Raw genomic sequence first — 25,832 nt, forward strand, 5'->3', positions numbered from 1 at the left:
CTGTGGAAGGATTTTGTTTCTATTGTGGAGTTTTTCAGTTATATTAATATAATTGTTTCAGATTGTGAGACATTATATTTGAATGCATCTTTATTCACTGATTTGTTAACCAGTATATATTTATTGAGCCATTATATATATTGAGTTATGGTATATTTTGTTTGTTTATTGCACTTTTATTGGTTCATATATATTTAAAGAGGAAGAGCGACAGATTTTATGTATATACAATGGAGACTGTAAGACTAGTGGTACTGTATATGAGATTGTGCTACAAAGACATACTTTGTAACAGAGCCTGTAAGACTTATTGTACTGCCTCTGATACTGTGCTACACACAAATATGTAGTTCAGTTTTCGGCACCAGTTCACAAAAAGGATATTGGGGAACTGGAGAAAGTGCAGAGAAGAGCAGCCAAACTGATAAGAGGCATGGAGGAGCTCAGCAAAGAAGAAAGATTAAAGGAACAGAATGTATTCTCTCTTGAAAAGATGAGATTAGGGGGGATATGATCAACATGTATAAATACATAAGTGGTCCTTATAGTGAACTTGGTGTAGAGTTATTCATCTTAAGGTCATCACAGAGGACAAGGGGACACTCTGGAAGAAAAAGATTCAATCTCCAAATATGGGAAAGCTTCACAGTAAGATCCACAAAGTAAATACAGTTGCCGGTTATCGACAACACTTTCCTCATGCTGTCACACTGTGAGGAAAGTACTGCCAATAACCGGCAAATGTGACAGAAGAGATCTGCACTGATCATCAAGGCACTGATGATCAGTGCCTTGATAATCAGTGCTGCCCAGCAGTGCCACCCAGCTGTGCCCAGCAGTGTCGCCCATCAGTGCCCAGCAGTGCCACCCATCAGTGTCCAACAGTGGCACCCATCAGTGCCACCCTTCAGTGCCCATGAGTGCCACCCGTCAGTGCCCATCAGTGCCACCCGTCAGTGCTCATCAGTACCGCCAGTCTGTGCCGTCTGTCAGTGCCTCCAGTCAGTGCTGCCCATCAGTACCGCCTATCAGTGCCCATCATTGCTGCATATCAGTGCATCATCAATACCTCCTTATCAGTGCCCACCAGTGCTGCCTCATCAGTGCAGCCTATCGGTGCCCATCAATGCTACCTAGAAATGCCATCTCATCATTGTCCATCAGTGATGCCTATCAGTGCAGCTTCATCAACACACATCAGCAAAGGAGAAAAATTACCTGTTTGCAAAATGTTATAATAGAAACAAAGAAAACCTTTTTTTTTCTCAAATGTTTTGCTCTTTTTTTTGTTTATAGTGCAAAAAATAAAACACCCAGTGGCGATCTAATACCACCAAAAGAAAGCTTTATTTGTGTGAAAACAAATGATAAAAATTTCATATGGGTACAGTGTTGCATGACCGCACAATTGTCATTCAAAGTGCAACAGCACTGAAAGCTGAAAATTTGCCTGTGCAGGAAAAGGGGGGGAGGGGGGGGGGGGGGTGAAAGTGCCAGGTAGGCAAGTCATTAAAAAAAGGCCTGGATTCTTTCTTAAATTCACAAAATATAACTGGATACTAATATTTATAAGTAAAGTTGATCCAGGGAATATCCAATTGCCTCTTGGGGGACCAGGAAGCAATTTCCCTTGCTGGATCATGCATTATTGGTGTTTTACTGTATTCCTCTTGATCAACTGTGGGTATAGGATTGTGTATATGGAGGTGTTCAATTTATGTTTTTTTTTTCACTCTGTGGGTTGTACTAGATGGACTTTTGTCTCTTTTCAACTGGACTAACTATGGAACTATGTAACAGAGGCTGTTGTACCTGGGACTGTGCTACAAAGACATGTTCTAAGGGACCAAGGGCATAACTACTGTTCATGGGGCCCATAGGAAAAAAATTGATGGAGCCCATCCAGTTACCTCTTGTGTGTAACCTGGCATTGTCAATTTGGAAAGTAATATAATTGATCCTAAAATGTATGTCCAGTCAAATGAAATGTATGTCCAGGAAAATGAGGGGAACTCTTCAAAGCAACACAGTGATAAAAAAAGTGTTAATTAGTAGAGAACAGAAAAGCTAGGGGCCTTGTCATGTCTCTGTGTAGCACAGACTCAGTGAAAGCAGATCCTAGTCGGTACTAAACAGAGACACAATACAATGGGCTTGCATGCTATAGAGATAATTAATACAAAGGCCATGATACCAAGGATACTGTGATACTGTGCTACACACACACACACACACATACAGTCAGGTCCATAAATATTGGGACATTGACACAATTCTAACATTTTTGGCTCTATACACCCCCACAATGGATTTGAAATTAAAAGAACAAGATGTTCGTTAACTGCAGACTGTCCACTTTAATTTGAGGGTATTTACATACAAATCAGGTGAACAGTGTAGGAATTACAACAGTTTGCATATGTGCCTCCCACTTGTTAAGGAACCAAAAGTAATGGGACAATTGGCTTCTCAGCTGTTCCATGGCCAGGTGTGTGTTATTCCTTCATTATCCCAATTACAATGAGCAGATAAAAAGTTCCAGAGTTAATTTCAAGTGTGCTATTTGCATTTGGAATCTATTGCTGTCAACTCTCAAGATGAGATCCAAAGAGCTGTCACTATCAGTGAAGCAAGCCATCATTAGGCTGAAAAGACAAAACAAACCCATCAGAGAGATAGCAAAAACATTAGGCGTGGCCAAAACAACTGTTTGGAACATTCTTAAAAAGAAGGAACGTACCGGTGAGCTCAGCAACACCAAAAGACCCGGAAGACCATGGAAAACAACTGTGGTGGATGACCGAAGAATTCTTTCCCTGGTGAAGAAAACACCCTTCACAACAGTTGGCCAGATCAAGACCACTCTCCAGGAGGTAGGTGTATGTGTGTCAAAGTCAACAATCAAGAGAAGACTTCACCAGAGCGAATACAGAGAGTTCACCACAAGATGTAAACCATTGGTGAGCCTCAAAAACAGGAAGGCCAGATTAGAGTTTGCCAAACGACATCTAAAAAAGCCTTCACAGTTCTGGAACATCATCCTTTGGAGAGATGAGACCAAGATCAACTTGTACCAGAGTGATGGGAAGAGAAGAGTATGGAGAAGGAAAGGAACTGCTCATGATCCTAAGCATAACACCTCATCAGTGAAGCATGGTGGTGGTAATGTCATGGCGTGGGCATGTATGGCTGCCAATGGAACTGGTTCTCTTGTATTTATTGATGATGTGACTGCTGACAAAAGCAGCAGGATGAATTCTGAAGTGTTTTGGGCAATATTATCTGCTCATATTCAGCCAAATGCTTCAGAACTCATGGGACGCCGCTTCACAGTGCAGATGGACAATGACCCAAAGCATACTGCAAAAGCCACCAAAGAGTTTTTTAAGGGAAAGAAGTGGAATGTTATGCAATGGCTAAGTCAATCACCTAACCTGAATCCGATTGAGCATGCATTTCACTTGCTGAAGACAAAACTGAAGGGAAAATGCCCCAATAACAAGCAGGAACTGAAGACAGTTGCAGTAGAGACCTGGCAGAGCATCACCAGGGATGAAACCCAGCGTCTGGTGATGTCTATGCATTCCAGACTTCAGGCTCTAATTGACTGCAAAGGATTTGCAACCAAGTGTTAAAAAGTGAAAATTTGTTTTATGATTATTATTCTGTCCCATTACTTTTGGTCCCTTAACAAGTGGGAGGCACATATGCAAACTGTTGTAATTCCTACACCGTTCACCTGATTTGGATGTAAATACCCACAAATTAAAGCTGACAGTCTGAAGTTAAAGCACATCTTGTTTGTTTCATTTCAAATCCATTGTGGTGGTGTAAAGAGCCAAAAATGTTAGAATTGTGTCGATGTCCCAATATTTATGGACCTGACTGTATATATATATATATATATGAGGAGTCTCTAAGATTACAGATACTGCATTTGTTTGTAATCTTGCTATGCTATGCATTGAAACACTGATACTATTTCAGGCAGATACTCTGCAGCTTAAACTTTACTCTAAATAAACCAAATCAGTAGAAAATCTCTCTTATATGAAGTAGCTGTGTTCTAGATTTTTTTCTGGTGTTTCTACCTGTATAGACATGACTTGAAATACACGCGCTATGTGTACATTGCCCAACTGCTGCCATATGTTGCCGTGAGATGTTTCAGCTGCGCAGTTTCCAGAACAATAGACAGAACATCAAGCATTACTAGCAATACAGGCAGCCACATCACAAAGGCCAACTGCTCAATTCTCCAAAGCAAATCTGCCCAACACACTGCTAAATGGCCAAATCTACAGAACAAGAGGCTCAGAATCAAACGCAGCGCAGTTTCGGCGCTTCTGTGATGGCAGCTAACCACTGAACAGTTGCTGCATCCCCTAATGAGATGAGCTTCATCCTTACATCCTGACAAAATGGTGGTGCATATGGCATGAAGAGACACCTTTAACAAAGACAGCCAAACATCTGCTTGGAAGGCTCAAATCTTCAGTATAATGGGGCCGAATACTTCATACACTGAATATTTCATACATCATAGTTTATAGTCTATAACCATTGTACCCTAAAATAGTCAAGAAGTCCTTAACTGTGTTTAATGCATGAAGTTTGGATGGATATTTATGCTGCAAATCAATGTTGCCATCTGCTGGCTACATCAGTACTGCACCTACTATTTACCCATCTTTAGAGTCTGTTCACACTAGCGTTTAGCAATAACTGAAGTTTAAAACCATGCGATTTTATGTAACACAACACGTCATAGTGCACTGCACTGTAAAAATTAAAAATGCTGCATGTCAGGTTTAATGTGCATTGTGTTGCACTCAATTTGAATGGGTTGCTTAACACTACACATATTACCAGGTGAATACAGAATGTTAAAGCAGAACTAAACATTCACTATTCCTAATTCCTAATGCTGCTAGTAATATTAAACAAAAGAAAGTATATTATATTTACTTGTGTTACACTTTTTTGTTTACATTTTTGTTCAGTTGCTTTTTGGTTTGTGGCCTAGGCCAAATGGTGTCATACATCCCATGAGTCTTCATGGGCTTGTTTTCCTGTCATCTGGAGGAGGGAAGGAGGGGTTTCCCCAGTTAAGCACACCTTTCTGCCTGCATGCTTGAGCTAAGGGCAGATGGATTCCAGGGAGTAAATGCTTAATGAACCATCTGCCCTTACTTAAAATCCTGAGGCGGGGATTTGAGTTTCAAAGTGATTTCTCAACAACATAAAGCATGGAGACATGGATGGATGGAGGAATTTTGCTTTAAATATTAAAAATAAATAAAATAGTGTTTTCAGTTTGTGGTGCTCAAAAACAGTTACAGTGATTGTAAACACAAACAATTTGTAAATAAAAAAAATAACAAACAGGTTTTTACTTACCTGCTCTATGCAATGGAATTTCGCAGAGCAGCCCTGAACCTGCTCTTCTCAGGTATCTCACTAGAGCTCCTGGCTCCTCCTCTTCTCCATGGTACCCCATTGGAAAATGCTTCCTATGGGGGCCCACCTGCGTGCTTGCTTCCAAGCACCACCATCTGCATCTGTGAACACAGCCATCAAGACTCGACCCTGCCCCCTGCTCCCTCGTCACTGGATTTGATTGCCTAGGCAAAGCTATTGAGACCTGGAAGTAATGGGAGAGAGCTTCTGCAGACGTGCACAGAGCTGAATTAAATCAGGGCTCAGGTAAGTATAGGGGGGTGAGGGGGCGATACTTATGTCTAAACTTTTTTTACCATAGTGCAAGCTCCTACAAGCCCGCAGCCCAAAACGCCTGCACAGTGGGAGGTGTAATGTGCATTTTATAGCATCACACAGCTTTATTTTTTACTGAACCTTATTTGAAGTGTATGTAGGCAGGTGCGGTCTGCTTTCTCTGTTGTAGGTGGCGCCTGACCAGGGCGGTATCGCATTCTGGAGAGGAAGTCAAAAAAGATTCAGGTTCCTGGAGGCAGCATTCCAGTTGGCTACACTTCATCCAGATGACCTCTGGTGGACATCTTTGGATCTTGGTTTGGTCTTTATAAGTCCCTGCTCCCAGATTTTGGCACACATTTTGCGAAGTGGTTAGGTTAGTGAAAGAGCACTCGCCTGTCAGGGAAAGTGTTAGCAGTTCCTGATGAGTACGGACAGGCTGGGGACTTGCAATCCTGTACTGTAGCCTTCCTTTGAGGACAGGACCGGCTAGGCTGCACTCCACCCTCTGAAGGCAGACGCTGTTAGTGCATATTTACCTGCTGACGCTCTGCCAAGAATTGAGTGTAACCCTTAGCTGCACTCTTGCTGGGGTTGTTTGTAGTTGCCAATACCTACAATACAAGTTCTTGTTTATATACAACCAGACTCTGTGTCTTTACTGCCACCACATCCCACTGTACCTACCCACATGGGCATTTCATACATGTCACTGCACAGCAGCATGGTGCTCAGGGCTTGCTGTGCAGTGACATGCAGGGCCATCCAGAGTGGTGCGATATTAGGCAAACATGTTGCATAATATCACACAGCTCTGGAATGCAGCGAAGCACTGTGTTCTGGTCTTAACAAGACAAAGAAAACTGTTTTCTGTGTGTCATTACAGATACCTGGTAACTGCACATTGACACTTTAACTTCCTAAAGTAACCCAGAGATCTGTAAGATGGAAGAGTTGCTGCTTGTTTTCTCTGTAGTTCATTTTTCAGAAGTGATCTCTGGCCCTCTGCCAGTTAAAATAAGAATCTTAGTCAGAGATTGATCAGTCTTGCCAGAGGTTTTTAGCCTGTGGTATGCTTTGTGTGTTCATTATCAATATGCACCTATAAATAGCCCTGTGGTTAGTGAAGAACTCAGCTCAGTTCTGTTTATTGTTCAGGGTGCCTAAATGGATAACGTGGATGCATAGGAAGCAAAAACACCAATGGATGGCTCCAAACCACTACAAGAACTCATGTAATGCAGAGGTTCTTGTGTTATCTGTAAACCTGGGGCAGAGGTGGACACACCACCTGTGCATTCCTTGCTGCTGGAAGGGGGGCCATCAGGGGGTATTCTGGGAAACATGATTAGGGCTAAATTGATTGATAGGTGGAACTGATTGTTTTTAACCATTTTTTGCTGAAATGTACTGTTCAATCTCTTCTCGCAGTTTCCCAAAATGTCCAAAGTAGTAATTTCACTACCCATAATATTCATTTCAAAAAGCTTCAATTCCAGATATTTTCCACTTTGCAAAACATTGTAAATGATTTTCTCATTTTGGAGTGGCGAAATAGAAAATTTTTTAAAAAGCCTATATAAAAGCCTATATATAAGACAGCTGAGGAGTAAACAAGGACGTTGAGATATGTTTCCATAAAGAAGGTCAGCATGCGTGGGTTTTTCCCAAAATGCTGCCAACGTATCAGTTAAAAACCTGTAAGGTTTTTTTTTATATTTGTTAGGCTACTTAAAAACTGGGGATGAGCATATTTTTTCTTTTTTTTTATGTCTTTGATCACTATATCTGTATTAATGCTTCAAAAATGTTTTTTTTCAGTTTTTTTTTTTTCTTGTGGAAAATAAAGCAAGTAAACCAACAAAGGAATAGATCCAGAATAGGTAAATTGAGCTTTCATTACCCTCAGGAGTCCTATAAAGCCCAGGGCACCACTAAAGTAGTAATAAACAGCTATGCGCTGGGTGGGCTTTTACTTTACAGGTCACTGAAATCCCCATTGCTGCTACATAAGAGGTCCCAGGCATGCTGTTGCCATTGGGCAGCCACTTATGATGTAACTCCTGCACACAGGAGCTACATCATCCTTGGCACCTTGCCCATTCTATCTTAGAGATACTTGCACCGTGCAATGTACATTGAAAATAAACATTTGCTAGAGGAGGAAAATCCTTACCTCCTAGCAATGTTTAATTTTTAAGAGTTTAAAGTTCACCTTTTCAGGCAGAATTTCACTTTTCATAACAAAGAGAAGCATTTTCTAATGTCTTTCTGCCAAAGCCATCCCAATGTCCGTATCTCTCACTTTCCTTACCATCTTTAAATTTTCAACTTTCTGTTTGAAATTTTAAAAAATGCTTTCTAATTCCATCACTTCCTGTTGATCATGCACTGCCTTAGTACATCACAGAACAGGGAGTTTATTGCCAGTCTGGACCAGACCTCCATCATTACTATACTACTTGTTTTATTTCCACCCACTTTCTGTACAATCTAATTGTACAACCTCCTTTATATCTACCATCAACTGTGTAGTGCAAGGACCTGTCTGATTTGATACAAATTGAATGGATTGTTCAGATGGGTCCTTCTGTTCCTTAGTTTTGGTAAATCTAAAGGAAATTATGAAATCTGATAGTTTAATATCTGTACAGTGTATGGCCATATTTATACAAGTACATAGGAATTAGTGGATGGAGACACTTAGCTGTCAGGCCCCGTTCACATCTCCATTTAACAGGAAGTTGCATTCCTGCACACTTTTTTGGGGGGTTGGGGTGTTTCTGCTAAGCATGAATGGGCTGTCCTACGGGCGACAAATGCCCTGAAGAAGCTCCAGAATATTTTTTAATATCGGGGCATGGCATGTTTTTTACTGCCTTTTTGGTGCATTTCCAGTGTGTTTGTCACACAGAAGATGCGCACCTGCTGCCCACACTCTGGGTACCATTAACATTTATTAACAAGGCAGTGCCCTGCGTGTTCACAGACCATTTCCAAAACATGTGGCAAATCACTTGTTTTCTGTGCAGTTTGCCGTGTGTTTTGTCAGGGAATGCCTGAACGATTACATTAGTCAGCTAAATAAATCAAACCACAGTGCCTCCAATACAAAAATAATTTAACTGACTTAATTATTTTGAGTTATTTTGACAATCACAAATCTTTAAAAAAACATGATAGCTTCAGTCTATATTTACACTGAATTTATAAAAAATAAATTAATATTTATTTACAATAAGTCACTAACAAACACCACTAACACTTTGATTAATAGGTTGACACAGACACTATATTTTGCAATGAGGCACTGAAAATTATTTGTTACCATATATGAGATTAACTACAATAATGATTTTCCCCTTCTGTAGATATCCTAGCCGATTGGATAAATTTTGGCAGATAATAATTTGCGTTTGACTAACTTAACCCATGAATCAGCTGCAGTAGAATTCCTGGGTAAAGTTCATCTAAAGTTATGCCAATCAGGGCAAATTACAATTACTAAATTTTGGGGAATTAGGAGATCCAATGGGGTAGCAAATCAACTAGCATAAAATACTTATACACACAAAAATCAATAATAAATATGGAAAATATAGTTACTCTTCTAAAATGGCTGCTGACTAATGGGTGAGGTTGATCTTCCCCAAAATGCCATTTAGTTAGGCTGGAACTGTGTGCCCTGGATTCAGTGAGGTGTCAGAACTAGATGAGGTGGCCTGATCTTGATGCTGACGTCTGGTAATGTGTGATGATGAGTCTGATCTTGTGTTCCTTTCTGTCACCTGACTTACCATTTTATTGAGTGGCAGACAATATACTCATAAAAATTTCATAAACTTGCAACAGAAGGTGTAACCTTCTCTATGATTGGTGGGGCAGTCTAATTATCAACCCCGTGTTTGTCTATGTATTAACTCACTTGGTCACCAGGTAACACCAGAAACGGCTATTTCAGTTTTGCAGTGGAAATGGATCTTATAAAATAATCTGTTATAGGACAAATTAAAATGTTACTAAACACAGGACCCTACATTCACTATATCTGGTCTCCCACAGTACACAGAACATGGAAATGCAATCATTTTAGTAACTAGAAACTGCTAAATACCTTTTCTCATCAGCAGTATATAGCAGTCTTGTGACTTCTATCAGTGTCTGGCCAAGCACTGGTTAAAACTTGTAGGAGTTTTCATTCTCCTATGTCCTATGAGGCTGCATAACCTCTGAGCCTCTGTCTGGAGAGTGCTAACTGGCCCTTTGCTGATTACATGCACCCACCCAAAAAAAAACTCTTGTAGCACTACCCCAGCAGGAGTCGCTTGTTCATTGCCCTGGTTTCCCCTTTCTTCACCCTGCAGCCAGGCACAGTGTATTTCCACAGCCAAATACACTCACACACGCTTTCGGTCATTGCCTTCAGTGACCAGTCGAGGGGATGTTTTGTTTATGGAGTTTATTGTAGAACTGGGGATAGGGATGGAGAATGCAGTAGGATACTCCAAATCAAAACTATTCACATTGAGGACATCTAGCTGACCTCTTAGTTGAACACTGTAGAAGTCTTGACTGACTGTAGATAGCAGAATTCCCGTTGACATATATAGAGGCAAGTAGTTTAGGAGTGAGCAAAGTCCCTTTAGCAGTAGTAGTAGTTACAGGGCTAATAAATCAGTGTATAACCTCCTCCACCCCAAAATTTCTCAAAAAGTCATACTTTCTCCCTAGAAAGTGCAGTAATCATATATTATAACCTTTTTGTGATAGAATTAAATAAGAAACTAATATTCAAATTAATATATCATAAATACTCAATAATAATAATAATACGCTCAAAACATATAAAAAAATATTTTCCAAAAAAAAAAAAAAAAAAAGAAAAGAAAAAAATGGTCCAATAAAAAACAGTGTCCCAAAAAAACAGTGTCCAAAAAAAAGTCCCAAATTTTCAAACTTTATGATCCAATAGGAAGGAATCCTATTTCATCCCGTGATACCTCAAAGAAAAATAAATAGATACTCTAGTGCATTACTTTTAAAACAATATATATTCACTCAGTGAAGAACACAAAAAATTGTGCAAACACTATATATATATATCTCGTGCACATATAAATTAACTGTGACCACTCCGTGAACACTGCAACACTGTGAATCCACCGACACCAATAGTATTACATACTATTACCCTCTGTATTTACAGTATATAATCAGCATTCAATCAGGGATCTTCTATTTCCTCTCCAAAGAAATTTTCCAAGGTCCTCAAAAGACAAGAAGGGTCTCAAGACTCATGTTCAAGGTATAGGTAAAAGATTTAATAGCAACTTACATTAAAATTCTACATATCCAGCTCCAAACATGGCTCCTATGCGAGTTCTGCCAAACAAATGCAGTAAGCCATGTGTGAACAACCAAAAAAATGGCCGCGGCGACACTTCCGGTCTGCGTACGTGCGTCTCGACGTCACACCCCTAACGCGTTTCGTCACGAGATATATATATATAGTGTTTGCACAATTTTTTGTGTTCTTCACTGAGTGAATATATATTGTTTTAAAAGTAATGCACTAGAGTATCTATTTATTTTTCTTTGAGGTATCACGGGATGAAATAGGATTCCTTCCTATTGGATCATAAAGTTTGAAAATTTGGGACTTTTTTTTGGACACTGTTTTTTTGGGACACTGTTTTTTATTGGACCATTTTTTTCTTTTCTTTTTTTTTTTTTTTTTTTTGGAAAATATTTTTTTATATGTTTTGAGCGTATTATTATTATTATTGAGTATTTATGATATATTAATTTGAATATTAGTTTCTTATTTAATTCTATCACAAAAAGGTTATAATATATAGTTACAGGGCTAAGCTCCTCAACTAATAAGCCAGTTACGACAGACTGCGACAGCCCAAAGGTAATGTAGCTAGGTAAAGTCTTTTGCAGTAGTAGCACTTCGGAACACTAGCCACCGTTCCCTTTTTCCAGATCCATGCTGACTATCAAACCCCAGGGATTGTAGCAAGTACACAGCATCCACAAGTCCCTCAATGTGCGTACTCACAAGGCCCAAGGACAAATTGGATGTCTCCTTCCAATCTGCCAAGCGGAACAGTCCAGTGATACCAGACAGAGCCTTGGCAGACAACTTCCCTCAGTCAGTTCCTGCAAAATTAAGGTCTCTCTCTCTGTAGCTTCAGGCCCTCAGGTTGACCCACCTGAGGCCAAATGGCATCAGTTGCCAGTTGAGGCTGCCTGCCTCCAGCCTGGCTGGTGCAATCCACTTCTGGAAAAGACTCTGAACCCATGCGCTCTCAGAATATAAATACCTCTCCCAGCATGCAATGGGGCTGCTTTCCCCTGCAATTGGCCAGGGCTGCATCCATATTGATGCTGTTCCTTTGCCTAGTCCCCACCCATGTTATAGAAGGCTCTCATAGCTTCCTGAAGGTAGGCAAAACTCAGACAAACTCCAACAGCACCAGAGCAGCATGATCAGACTCAACTAATCAACCACAGCACTCTGTTAAACGGAATACCACACTGAATTTACCTGACAGCCTCTCTGGTAAGCAGAGAAACACAGCTATGCTTAACCTAACTATACACATCCTGGCACCTAACTAGGAGGGTGCTACACTCTCTAGCAATATCAGAGGAGGATCAGAGAAGACAGGATTAAACAGCCTTTTTACACAATGTGGAGGATTAACTCCTTAGGTTCCACAGTGCATGCTTTACTGCATATACATACTGATTTTACTGTTGTGGGTTTAGTACTACTTTAACACTTTAATATTTTACTATAACAAGTTTGACTAGGCGATTCTATCTAAAATATATAGAATGTCTAAGAGTCTGGTGATTTCTAATTTATGATCATTACTCTTTTAGTGCCGGTTCACATATATGCGGATTGGATGTGGTTTGAACCGCATCCAATCCCCATGATATGCAAAACAGTATTGCTTCCTATGGTACCTGTTCACATATGTCCGGTGCACGGCCAGTGAAGATTCAGTGCAGTTTTAAAAAGAGTCATGTCCGGTATCTGAGCAGTGGCTTCAGGTTCAGGTGCGGATTACAGGCTATTGACTTCTATGCCAACCATTCCTAAACCGCATACATGTATATATACAGTACAACTGGATGGAAAAGCGTCACAATACTTAAATATTTTTTTAGCCTCTTCCTAAAATGTTCCAACTATATCAAGTTTTATGATTTCTCTTGAAATGTGCCATTTCTTTACAAACAGTTTCTCGCAGGTTGACTCTTTGCTAAAAAATTCTCATACAATGTCCTCCAATCTTTGGAGCAATAGCCAGTTGTGTATGCAAGGTTCGTTCGTCCTGCTAATCAGTACAATACAGAGAAAGACAGTCTGCGTGTCTTGCCATAGAATGCTGGCCTTGTCCACAATACTATGTGTGTGATTTGAAGTTCTTTGTAAACATAGAGATGTCGTGTGAATGCATCATGCAGTTTTCTTTGGTCATAAACCTATTATTATTATTAATATACAGGATTTATATAGTGCCAACAGTTTGCACAGTGCTTTACAATATAAAGGGAGACAGTACAATTACAATACATTTCAGTAGAGATGGAATAGGAGGGCCTAGTTGATTTGTTGAGGCTCTGCACCTATGAGACAATTATAGCCTAACAAGATACAGTATTTATTTTATCAACCTGGCCCATTCGTTAGAGCCTGAAAAAATCCTGACTTTAATTAACTGTCCACAGCTTGTTTGTAGACCAAATTGTCTCTTTGGATAGTCAAACTAAAATGCAGATACTGTATGTGTCTTTGCTTACTTGGAATCTTTTTTTTTATAGTCCAAAATTAAAAATGATAAAATATATCTATAGTTTTCCCATAACAGTTCTGACAGTTTGGAAATATGCAGATGTGAGCGAAGCCTCATTGTTCTTGTGTAAACACACCAATTGCACTTTCAGTCCCCATCATGGACAGGGTGGATAAAAATCAATGATTTAAAAAAAAAAAAAAAAATCAGATTTTTTTTATTTAAATCGGATTTTTTAAAATAAAATGCTTTTTGAGGAAAATATATTACCATCCAAAGGTTATTCCATCATGAAATAAAGATTCGTTTTTTAATTATGTAGAATAAGGCTGTATATGTTTAATTTTTTTGGTAAATAAATTCCATTAATCCATTCACAATGTTATGCTCTTCCAGAGGTTTTTGTAAGATTATTGGGCAGTTTCTCTGCCTACAAGATATTATCACAGATGCTTGGTTTACATTTGCAGTTCTCAAAACTGAATTTGACTCAGCGGAGATCACATGCCTCTTCTTCACAGCAAAAATGTTATAACATGAACAGAGTTAAGAAAAAGACCTTCATCCTAACTTCTACAAACCTATGAATACAGAATCAACCCCTTCAGTGCTAATTTTCAAGAAGTTCAGTGAATAAAATAGAAACAATATTTTTCTGATTGTTTGGCGTGGAATAGATCTGCACAAGAAAAAAGTGAAACTAAGTGTGAGGAGGAAGGGGCTGACAGTCTAAGTTTCTTAAACTATCTATATTTTGTTTAGCCAAATTAGTTAACAAACATGGATGTTTGTTTAAGCAAATAACATATGCTGGAATGTTATTGTTTCAGTTGAATAAATCTATTTACATTGTTATTATTAAGGTAATGATTATTTTTCTCCTTCCTAAGTACAACACAAAAGTTGTCCAAATATGAATGATTAACCTATTAAACTGGGGATAAAAAAACTAATATGAAAAGTTGTTATTCTAAAAATCTTCATCTACTTGCATATTAAAGTTATACCAGCAAGAATTAGTCTATGTAGAAAACTATGATTTAAATCAATCAGTTTGATTTAAATCAAATCCACCCTGATCATGGAAGCACATTTTGTGGATCGTTTTTCCCGTGACATTCATAGGGCAGCCTATTAATTTAAATGGGCTACCCTACATAGGGCAAAGTAGCTCTAGGGACATTTTCTTGAGACGCGGTTTGTATGTTTTCTTTATATTTTGTTGTATTTGTTGCTTGTTTTTTCACATGGCAAAATGTGTGTTTGCTTCTGTGTTTGGGGTGCCAACCAATGGCACCGAAAACACAACTAGTTCAAATAAAGGTCATTTTGATTGTGCAATCTCTGTACAATCTTCTTTAGATTTACCAAAACTATATAATAGGAGGACACACCATCAATCCAATCACTCTGTATCCAATCAGGCAGGCCCTTACAGTACATGGTTGACGGTAGATCTAAAGGAGATTGTACCATCAGATTTTTTAGTGTGTGGAGAGCTTTACTGACTTCCAGGGGCACACTTCTCCTGTATTTAATGCTACATCTCTGCTCCACATAGGCTGTTATGTGATCACTCAGCTCCTGCACACTCTGCCAAATGAACAATCTGTGCAAGATGAAGGTACAAAACAATCAATAACTGGCTGTGTATTTAGTGAGTGCTTATTTATAATGATTGCATGTGAGCTCAGAGGTGGATGGGAGAAATCTCCTGGAGTGGGAGGGCAGGTGCAGGGTGTGTGTTAATGAAGTCAGCTGGAAGGAAGTACTTCCAATTCTGGATCCTCTTGCGGAGTTCTCAGGTAGATGCTGAACTAGGTGAGTAAGAAGAGATCTCAAAGAGCCCTTCGGTGATCCAAGCGACAAAGATGCCTGCTGTTGTGTGTCTGTGGATGGATTAGAGTTATCTGGTTTCTTTAACATTGAATTGCTTTAGTTCACCAAAAAAATAAACCAATTTACAGACTGTTCATAGTGCCACTTGTTTTGTGTTTAAGAAGTAAATCCTGATGTCCTTTACATTCTTTGCAATGCTCACAAGTGTCTAACAGAGGGGGGACTGGGGAAATGTTTCCTGCTGCCTGGAGCAGACTGATGACATCATTTGAGCCTAGGTAAAGTCACTGGCCTGGAACTCAATAATTGCTTTGTTAATGATAAAAGGTGGAGCTTTTCTGAAAAATTTAATAAAGTCACTGTTGCTGAATGAATTAGGAAACTATTCATGCAGACTTTTAAAGTTACAGAAAGTTCTACTATAAACTCTTACTAAGCTATAAAGCTGTATTGTTGTTCTGCCTTACCTAGATACAAAATAGCTATAGAGGGAAGCAATGTTGAAGAGGCCTAGGAATGTTTTTCATTCATTTTTGATGACTCATAAGATTGAGAACATTGATTTTCTCCCATAAATCAATATGTGGTGGTGTTGTCACCCAGAACAGTCCTTGCCTCTCAGCGCCCATTGTGCTTGTAGTCCTGAGAGGTGCCAATGAAAAGAACCTGGTGCTGCACGCTTGATGAAAGAGCGGAGGACATGCAGGCCTCCCAGCCTAATCATTCCTTCCTGAGAAACAATCAATTCACCAGCAATAGCATGACTCCCACCGCAGATGCATTATTAACTTGTACTACGTTATGCATAGATGATGGTTATTATAATTTTTTATATGAATTTGGGAAGGGATGTTGCTATCCTGAACGCTGCAGATAATACCACTTCCTCTTTATCTGCTATGCAAAAAAAGCTCCATACAGTTTCTTCATATTTAATTTATTGGTATATTAGTACAGATCACTTCTAGTTGCTGAGCAAATTTACAGTGAAAAGTGTTATTTTGTGGAGTGGGTTCACTGATGTGAGAATGAAACAGCATTTAAGAAAAAAATGCAGGATGGGCTTATTGTTTTATTCTAAAGTGAGATTGTGGTCCAGGGAGCATATAATTGATGCATGCTTAAATTGTTAGGAGAAGTATACCACTAAGTACATTTTTTTAACAGAATGAACCTATCAATATGTTAAATAGGGATAAACAATACTTCTGCTTAATGTGGCTAGTGGGGCATACATTCCCATCCTATGGAAACAATCTGTAATCTCAGCCACAACCCTCTGGTTCTCTAAAATTAATTAAATTAGAAAAAAAAATTCATGGCATACTTGGGATTTAGGATGTGGTGGTCCATGGAAGGCGTTTGGCTGCAAGAGGCTGGTTACAGGCTAGGGGTGTCCACCGAAAAAGACAATAGGGAGGCATGAGAGCCCTTATTGTGTAATAAGTTACTCAAGCATATTGATAAAAAGAAAATTACATCTGCTGAAGTTGCAGTAACCCTGTGAAGTGAAAAAAAGCATTCTCCTGTAGATGCAGGTGGGGTGGGTTGCTCTTGATGCCACAGAGGTCTCAATTCTGGATCTTCTTGCAGAGTTCTCGGGTAGATGCTGAGCTAGGTGAGTTAGAAGATGTCTCAAACGGCCCTTTGGTGATTCAAGCGACAAAGGTGCCTGCTGTCATGTGTCTGAGGATGGATTACAGTCATCTGATTTCTTCAACATCGAATTGCTTTAGTTCACCAAAAAAAATAAAGCAATTAGTTTTAATTGGAATTAAAGCAATTCAATATTCAAGACCCCAGATGACTTTGATCCATCCTTAGACACACGACAATGGGCGTTTATTCTGCTGGGACCACCGACAAGCTTTTTTTAGACCTTTTCTAACTCTAATGGCATACTTGGCCCTGGATTGATTTTCTTTGCTCACAAATCATACTGACCCTCACATGACCATAAATTGTGGGCTAGGCAGATTCAAGGGTTTCTTGAAAGTTGGAAAACATCAATATATTCAATAAATAGTACAGTTCACCTCATAGAACCAATAACTGAACTCTACAGGCCCCTGTCTATGGCCTTACGTAGCATTTCTTGCAGATATTCTCCTGATGCATCCCCCGTATTACCCTTACATGCCTCACCCCCCCCCCCCCCCCCCCCCCCCCCCCCCCCACACACACACACGCATACACACACACCTTTCGTCCTAACCCCTATCCCCAATCCTACCCTTCTTTTTTTATATATATATTCCAACAGTAGGGAACCATCTATTGGGCATCCACTGCAATTGCACCCTTATCAATAAAGAACAGGAAGAATAAGTCTTAATAAATCTGAAGAATAAAGACTTTCCATAAACTACTGCAGCCTTTTTAGCGTCTAGAAGAACACCAGTAAAGGTCTCCTCCATTCTTCATTTAAAACACATATGCCTGTAAGCTCTTTCATTGTGTTTGTTAAAGTCACATACATAGCTAGATCCCATTTAAATGTTTTCAGTGTGATTTGTAGGTAGCTGTTTGCAAGAAAGGTGTTCATTGTAAGCATTTGTGAGAGACATATTTACAAGAATATTGTAATTGCAGTTTATGTGATTATATTACATTTTTACAGAACTATTCACATAAGTAAATTCAGTTTTGGAATGAAACACAACGCTGATTCTGTCAGTTTTGTTAGCTAGCTGTCAGCTAACTGTTAGTAGGCAGCACAGCTCCTTTCCCTTGCCGTTCTAACCTTTTTTTTTTTTTTTTACAGAAATAATCATTGGATCAGGCATGTCAGTATCTTTAGTATTGCAGAAATGCTCAGAACTTAACTTATATTTTGCTTTGATAAACAGAGAGATATTAAAACATATGATTCTCCATAAACATTTATTTCCTAGAAAGATTTACAGCTTTTGACACCTGATACTATTTACCATCTCTCTCCATTTCTCTGGATTTATGATGCATACATGTGCCTGTATCTTTGTACTGAGATGTACCTTAAATAAATAAAAATAGAGGATGGAGATCAAAATCAAAAGAGTTTTGGAGTCAATTGGAAAGAAAAAAACCTGCTTTTGTCAGGTTTTTAAGGTTTGGTAAGCTTTAAATGACCCCTAAGGGTTACAGAAGCTACCGTCTTCTATCCTGTTCCTGTTCTATTGCCCAAAAGCCCCCTCATTAGTTTGATTATTTACAGAATTAAAAGACAATGAAAAAAGTTTGGAATTTAAAGGGATAGTACACACATAAAATTAAAATATGCAAAAAATACAAATACACAAAAAAGTGAAAAAAAGCAAAAGAAAAATAAAATATACTAAACCACCCAAAATGCACCGCTTCTCACCCCCAAATATGACATAAGGATTTTTTTTATATTGTGTAATTTAAAAGTGCCCTTTTACTAAGAAAGTGATATAGTCTGCATTAGGAGAGAGAAGCTTAGCTATGCCATCCATTTGGATCATCAATCCACAACATGGTCTGAGAGCCTAGGGTGAGCAAACCATTCAGGGACATTTGGATAGTCGCAAGCTGTTTGCCATTATAAGATGTTATTGTGCATAAGGTGTAGTTATTAATGATCCTTTTCTGTTCTTTCTGCCCATAGGTCAATCCTCCTCCTTCACCCAGCAGCCACAGGACCAGGTGGTGGTGGCAGGGAGACCAGTAAGTTTACTATGTGCCATTCCTGGGTACCATGGCATTGTGTTGTGGATCAAAGATGGACTGGCTCTTGGTGTAGGCCGAGACCTTTCTGGTAGGTTGATCTAGTTCTTGCCATTATTAATATTTTTGTGAAGTAATATTATGCAGCAACTTTTCCTTCAACAAATGTTTTTTTTACTGTGATCATCTACTTTAGTGACTGCTAACAATTAAAAGACAAATGCTTAATACTTACGTTTAAGCAACAGTTCTTCCAATTCTATACCTATCTGGCTTTAGTCACATGTCCTTAGCATTGCTTTTGTGGTCTCTACTAAAGGGAAGGATTGCAAAGCATCTGATTGGTTGGTTGTGTCTCAATATTCCTCATAGGGAAAGCATGTAAATCATGCCTAAGCATTGATCACAGATAAGAAAGCACCATGGCCCTAAGGGCTCCACCTTATCCAAAGTAAATGCTGGAAATCAATAAGATATTGATCCTTGTGACAATTATTAAAGAAGAGAGGTTGAGAAAGCAGGCCAATGTATTTTGGGACCTGCACCCTCTTCTTCAGGGCTTATCATGTCACTGTTATATATTCCATTGAAAGCATTTTGTTATATCTGTTTGATAAGGGTAAAAATAACAGTTGGTTCTGCCAAAAATCTAGGGACTATAAGATCCTGTGCTCTCTGCCTTTGATGCACTTAAATTTCAAGCAGTGCTATCAACCCTACACAATTTTCATGGTGGACTGCAGAACACTTCCCCTCGTGTTATGGAGATAAGGATTCTATAGTCATGGGTGTACACATCATCAATGATACAGGAGGTAGCCTAAAATAGAGCTAAACTTATCTTTCCTTGAACAGTCCCTCTACCTCGCATCTTCTTCTGGTAGCTGATCTTCAGCTGTCTTCACTGGCTGGCACAGAATGATGTTATTCCTATGCATGTGCACATGAGACTGGGTCATCAACATAAGCTGAGCTACACATGCGCAGCTTAGTTTACATGTTTGAGCACACGGCGAAGTGTATTCTGGCAGAAGAGGCATTGCATGTCTCTTTTGCAATAAAGAGCCTGTTTGGTCGTAGTTTGTAACAGAGGAACTTTAGTTCTATTTTAAATAGGTGGCAAAAGCAGTGGATGATACCAAGGTGACAGCTGGACTATAGTAAGGTGCAAGCAGCTTAGGGTGACTACACTGTTCCTCTGTAAATGCAGTACAGAAAATAAGTATTGAATGAGAAAAAATTGCTAGGAAGCTTTTAGAAATGTGAGAAATACATTTTACTGTATTCTTCCTCAAGCAGAACTTGCCCAGAGCAGTTAGGTGGCTGCGCAGGAACTTGTATTTGCCATACAAAGTGGTGAAATATCAATTTAAAGCTCTTGTTGTGGATCCCTGGGAGTGTTTTCAGATATCATGTTTTCTCATTTTATAGGGTACCCTCGTTACTCTGTAGAGGGTGACCATCTGTCAGGGGAACATCATTTGAAGATTCAGCGAGCTGAGCTTCAGGATGATGCTTTGTATGAATGTCAAGCAATACAGGCCGCCATTCGATCACGCCCAGCCCGTCTCACCGTATTAGGTAAGTCTTGTATTTACAAAAACTTTATGTGCTACTTTTTGAAAAATACATCAGCTGTTGGTTGTAGGTTATTTTACCTAATATAATTGTCTATGCATGTAAATCTGTGTAGATATTTTCTATTTCAGTTTATTTCTTATTGTAGGATTCTGGCCTCACAGAAGGACTGCTCCTTTACTTGAATTCTTATACAGTTTTGTTGCCTTGGCACAAAAGAGTCCTACTTAACTGCTGCTTTTTTTTGTTTTGTTTTTTTAACTTTGCTTGTATGAAATCTACATACTGATACATACATAACAAGAACAAACATTGCATAAAACCAAGATAATCACAATACCCTATTCAAGTAGCCGGAACAGTGGACATTTATCTCTATATTTAGCCCATCTAATGTCAGACTTTTCTTTTCAAAGCTTTACCAAGCCCCTTAACACCTCCTTCATATGAGCACTGGTACCCACACTGTGTTTGTGAGGCTTTTGTTGTTGCGCCTGCATCCACATCTGCATACTGCTGCTCCTGCACACCTGTCAAATTATGACATGTGACTGTGCAGCTGCTGCATCTGCATTCAATCCATAGGCTGCATGCACTCAGCTCGGGGTGGATGCACGTGTGAAAAAAAAAGCCTCATGCATACAGTACGAGTGCCAGTGCCCATCTAAATGAGGAGTAAAACTCCACTTTCAAAAATCTGGACATTCAATGACTAATGCTGAATATGAGGAAATAGTATATCAATCCACTTTTAAGCAGTTCTTTTACTGCGGTCAATATTATCCAAGTAAATAAATTGCCATTTCTTTCCTGGGAACCTCGTAGGAACACACTCATTTCAAATGTTTATACGCCTCTCCACTAAGTCACTTCTCCAAACCGCAATTCTATTTCAGAGCCTCCTAATAATTCTACGGTTAAATAACATATGATTTACATTCAGAATAGGGGTGCCACACTTCAAACAACCAGATACTTTCAAATGTCTATTCAAAATATCTAGCTGTAGAAATGAAGCCTCTGCTAATAGGTTTCAAATATACTTCTCTTAAAAGTGCTCTGCACTTCTGTATGTCAGGCTTCATTTAGACTTCTGGTTGGGGGTGGCAAAAACATGTAGTTGAGCTGTATTTTTGCCACCCATCAACACTACCCCCCCTCTTCCCTTAAGCAGCAATAGACAGTGGACGGGGATGTTTACATGCGATGCTTTTCACCTGCAGCAAAGCTCACCTGACATGTAGCGATCGGTGGGCAACAAGCCCGCTGAATTCTACACATTGAAAGATTGTGGAAGTGTCACAAATGCCCTGAAATTGTGTGCAATTCAGGCGGTTGCAGTGTGTTTGTTGGCAAAAATGGGGTTTAAACAGGCAGTGAGGAGGTGTTGCATCACTTCTTCACTTTCTGTCAGTAACCTCTGTAGCATGATTCGAACATGGATTGGGCTTCAGAGGCAAGGGACATTAGACACATATCTAAATCTACCCTTAGCCTCCCAGGACTGCAAACAAAAAACTTTACTGTTTTGCATGTTGCTAACACAACTTTGCACTTGGTAAGCACCAGTATTCCTGATGAAGCAAACCATTTATTGGCTAACACTCTGCTATGCTGGGATTATTTTTAAATTAGATGTAAACATAATAACTAAAATCTCATATAATCTGTAACAAGAAATCAGTATATATTTCATTAAATCTGCAGATTTCATCAATAAACCCTGATAACCCTGCCATGAAAGCCCCTGTTCAGGCACTTTCTGGTATGGGGTTACAATGCTTTATCACTTTGTCTTCCAGTTTGGCTCTTGCATTGTCACCCTGTCACATGCACATGCCATTGAGACCATAGATGGCTGTGCCAGCACACTGCTCAAATATTGTCCACTGTTGTCACCATCAAGAAAACCAACCTAAGAAACACCATGTGCAGTGCATGTAGAAAGGAAGTGGTGGCTGCAAACAGGGTGCATGTGAGCAGTACTGGGCTGAAACAAAGTATAAAAAAGATTAAAATAGGGATTTTAATTTAAAAAAAATGACAATTGTTTAGGAGAAAACCAAAAGCCATTCATTTAGGGTTAACATCTAATTTTAAGTAGACCTGTGGCCATACCAAAGAATTTACATATTCTGAACAAGCAGTAAAAACACTTCACCTCTGTAGCTATAGCCATTGTGGAGAAAGTTTTCTTGAACCCCTCTTTGTTGGTCGTTAAAAAAAATCTTAACATCGGAACAAAGAGGGAAGTTTCATGGGCTTCCTGATCATGTGATCATTATGATAGGCTCTATAATTAGGTTCATTGGGTGGAACATGAGAGGGGTGGTTGTGGGGTCACCACCACGTACTGAAGCTTGTTAGCTGATAAATGTTTTGCCTGGCAAGATATTATCAGTGTGTGTCTACTCCCTTGGATTTTGCTGAACATTGTAACAGGCTGCCACAGTCACAGTGTGGTCACAAAGCCAGAGGCACGCGATTGAGAACCCGAACAGTGGTGCATATATGTGGCAGTACAGAATATTGTCACTGTGCACACTGACCACAACAGACAGAGCCCACTGGGGAAGGGAAAAAGAGAGAGAGCAGCCTGGGAGCCTGTAATTAGGTAAGTATCCTCTGACCACCAATGTTAAATATTACTGCCACTGTTCATTATTACAGAAGGGAATAAATAATATCACTACTGATAGCTAATGATTAGGGGAGTTACATAATATTGCCACTGACCACAAATGCAGAGGGTTGAATAATACTGCCACTGACCACTAATGAAGGAGAGTTGACTAGCACTGCTATTTACCACTAGTTTAAGTTGGGGTTAACAGCACTGCCAATGACTGCCAATGTGGGGGGGGGGGGTTAGTAGTAGTGCCACTGATACCAATGCTGAGGATTAAAATTACAGTCACTGACACCATTAGGGGTGGGGGGTTAGTAGTAGTGCCACTGATACCAATGCTAGGGGTTAAAAATAACTCAACTGACAGCAAAGATGTCGCTTTCTTCTCCTATTTTCTCTTCATATTTTGCATTCTCATACTTCATCCTTTTGTATGAGGATAACCTTTTTTTGTACTGTTGGTAACAAGTGTAAGTGGTTACACTAATGTATCAGAAAACAACAATCAGACAAGGCCAGAGGGCCAGAAGGGCCAGAAGGTCCAGAACTCTTATAGGACAATTTAGATGTTTTAAGAGAAATGTACATAAGATCTATATCATATTTGGTATTTAAAAAATTGTATTGTCATTCTGCTAAACCACACCCCTTGGACCAATTGATTGGGTGGAGTGGGCTCTACAGCACCCTCTCCAGGGAAAGGAAAAGTAGCTGCATTTGCTAGCCAGGGTTTCCATTTTACCATCAAAACTATGAAGAATACTAAAAGTCATTTATGAGGGCCAGTGACTCTGCCATATCAGACTGAACCTACTTTACAAGTGATCCAAACTCTGCACTGAACCAAAGCAGTGGTTCACTGGCCAGGCAGACAATACTTAATTTTAAACCCTTTTCTGTTATTCCTGTTTTCTAATATCTTTTCTGTAAATATTTTCTTTTCATTAAAATGATTTTTAAAAATCATGAATCTGAATCTGGAAATCATAGCAATTTTGCCTCCATAGAAAAGCTACAACAGAATAAAAATATTCCTGTCTGGGCATTGCAGGGTCAGAATTGCAACAGTGAAAGATGCATGAATGGTGCATGATTCCATGGTGGCAAATACAGTGTGTGTGTGTGTGTGTGTTTGGGTAGTGTGTAAAGGGATAACTGCTTTGTTCACCTGCCACAATGACAGTCACACTCAATCTGCTGGCGCTGAGATTGTTGTCCTGCAAGCCACAAAATCTCTGCATAGAGTGAGGCTCAGTGTACAATAGTCACATAGTGTACACCAATCCTGCAGGAGAGAGGTAGTGTACTCAAATATATCAAGAGGGTGTACACAAAAAGTCAAGCATTCAAGTAATTGAAAAGATCCCTATAACATGAAATACGGAAGGTATCTGTTTTTCTCCAATATACCCAGCATTGTTGTTTAATGAACATCAGAAAGCTGTTGTGTTTTTTCATTTTCTTAAGAGAGAAAAAGGTTCTGTCCAGACTTGGCATCCGCAGCCATTAAGAGAAATAACTCCATTATCAGACACAGCAAATGGAAAGGGCTTAAGAGTTTCCTGAGCTTATTACCAGTATCATTACCAAGTACAGTCCTTCTAGACCCGGCTTTTCTCACTATTACAAGGTCATTTTACTGGAGAAGATAGAGGCAGGAAGCTCACTTTATTCTTGTTAAAGGGTCAGTCTGTCCATAACCAATATATTTTATGTATGCTGTGAGTGTTTGGTGGATGCTGGGAAATTAAAACCTTCTGACATATTTTCCATCTCAATAGGACTCTATTGCTGAGATTTCTTCAGGGTTATGCACACCTGTTGTGTTCATTATGAGGACACCCTCATCCCTGCACTGACTTCCAGGGTCTGTACACCTGCTTTGCCCATTATGAGGGGCTCCCACCATCCCTGTGTTGACTTTCTGGGACCTGTAAACCTTCTGTGCCCATTATGAAGGGTTCCCACCATCTCAGCGCTAATTACCAAGGTCTGCATACCTGGTATGCTTATTTGAGTGGTTCCCACCATCCATGAACTAAGTTATCAGGTCTACACACCTACTGTGCCCATTTTGAGGTGCTCCTGTCACCTCTGAGCTGAGATTCTGGGTCTGCACACCTGCCCTGGAGCAGGGAGCTATGACTAAGACTGTTTAGGCTAAAACATGTCAGCTTTCCTGCAAGGCTGTACTTTTTAGCCTTATGTAGTAAATAAAGTTATTTTTTATTGGAATCTCTTCATGATGCAGACTATTTACTATTGTACTGCACACCTGCTGTGTCCATTATGAGGGACTCCTACCTTCCCTGCAATTCGTTCAATGGTCTGCACAACTGCTGTACCCATTATGAGGGGCTCCCACCATGCAATCACTGTTTACTCAGGACTGCATACCTAGTGTGCTTATTTAAAAGGTTCCCACCATCCCTGAGCTGAGTTCCTTGGTCTGCACACTTGCTGTGCCCAATATGAGGGATCCCCACCATCCCAACACCTGACAATCTGTATAAGCACACTCTCCACAATAATAACTTTGACAGTGCAGTTCGTACAGGAAAAAAAAACACAAGGCATCCTGGGAACAG

At 39.6% G+C, this 25,832-nt stretch overlaps 1 protein-coding gene across 1 annotated transcript in view; it reads left to right on the top strand.

Moving 5' to 3' along the window:
• LOC149434672 (kin of IRRE-like protein 3) overlaps window positions 1–25,832 on the top strand; it is a gene marked incomplete at its 3' end in the record, with an annotated part of 274,704 nt that overhangs the window by 38,713 nt on the left and 210,159 nt on the right. The window contains exons 4-5 of the mRNA XM_089663537.1: window positions 18,979–19,128; window positions 20,469–20,618. Of these exons, the coding sequence (XP_089519663.1) occupies window positions 18,979–19,128; window positions 20,469–20,618 (300 nt within the window). The remainder of the gene's footprint in view (window positions 1–18,978; window positions 19,129–20,468; window positions 20,619–25,832) is intronic.

This window comes from Staurois parvus, unplaced genomic scaffold (assembly GCF_062004578.1).
Source record: "Staurois parvus isolate SC_StPar_1 unplaced genomic scaffold, SC_StPar_1.0 ptg001710l, whole genome shotgun sequence".
Taxonomy (NCBI): domain Eukaryota; kingdom Metazoa; phylum Chordata; class Amphibia; order Anura; family Ranidae; genus Staurois; species Staurois parvus.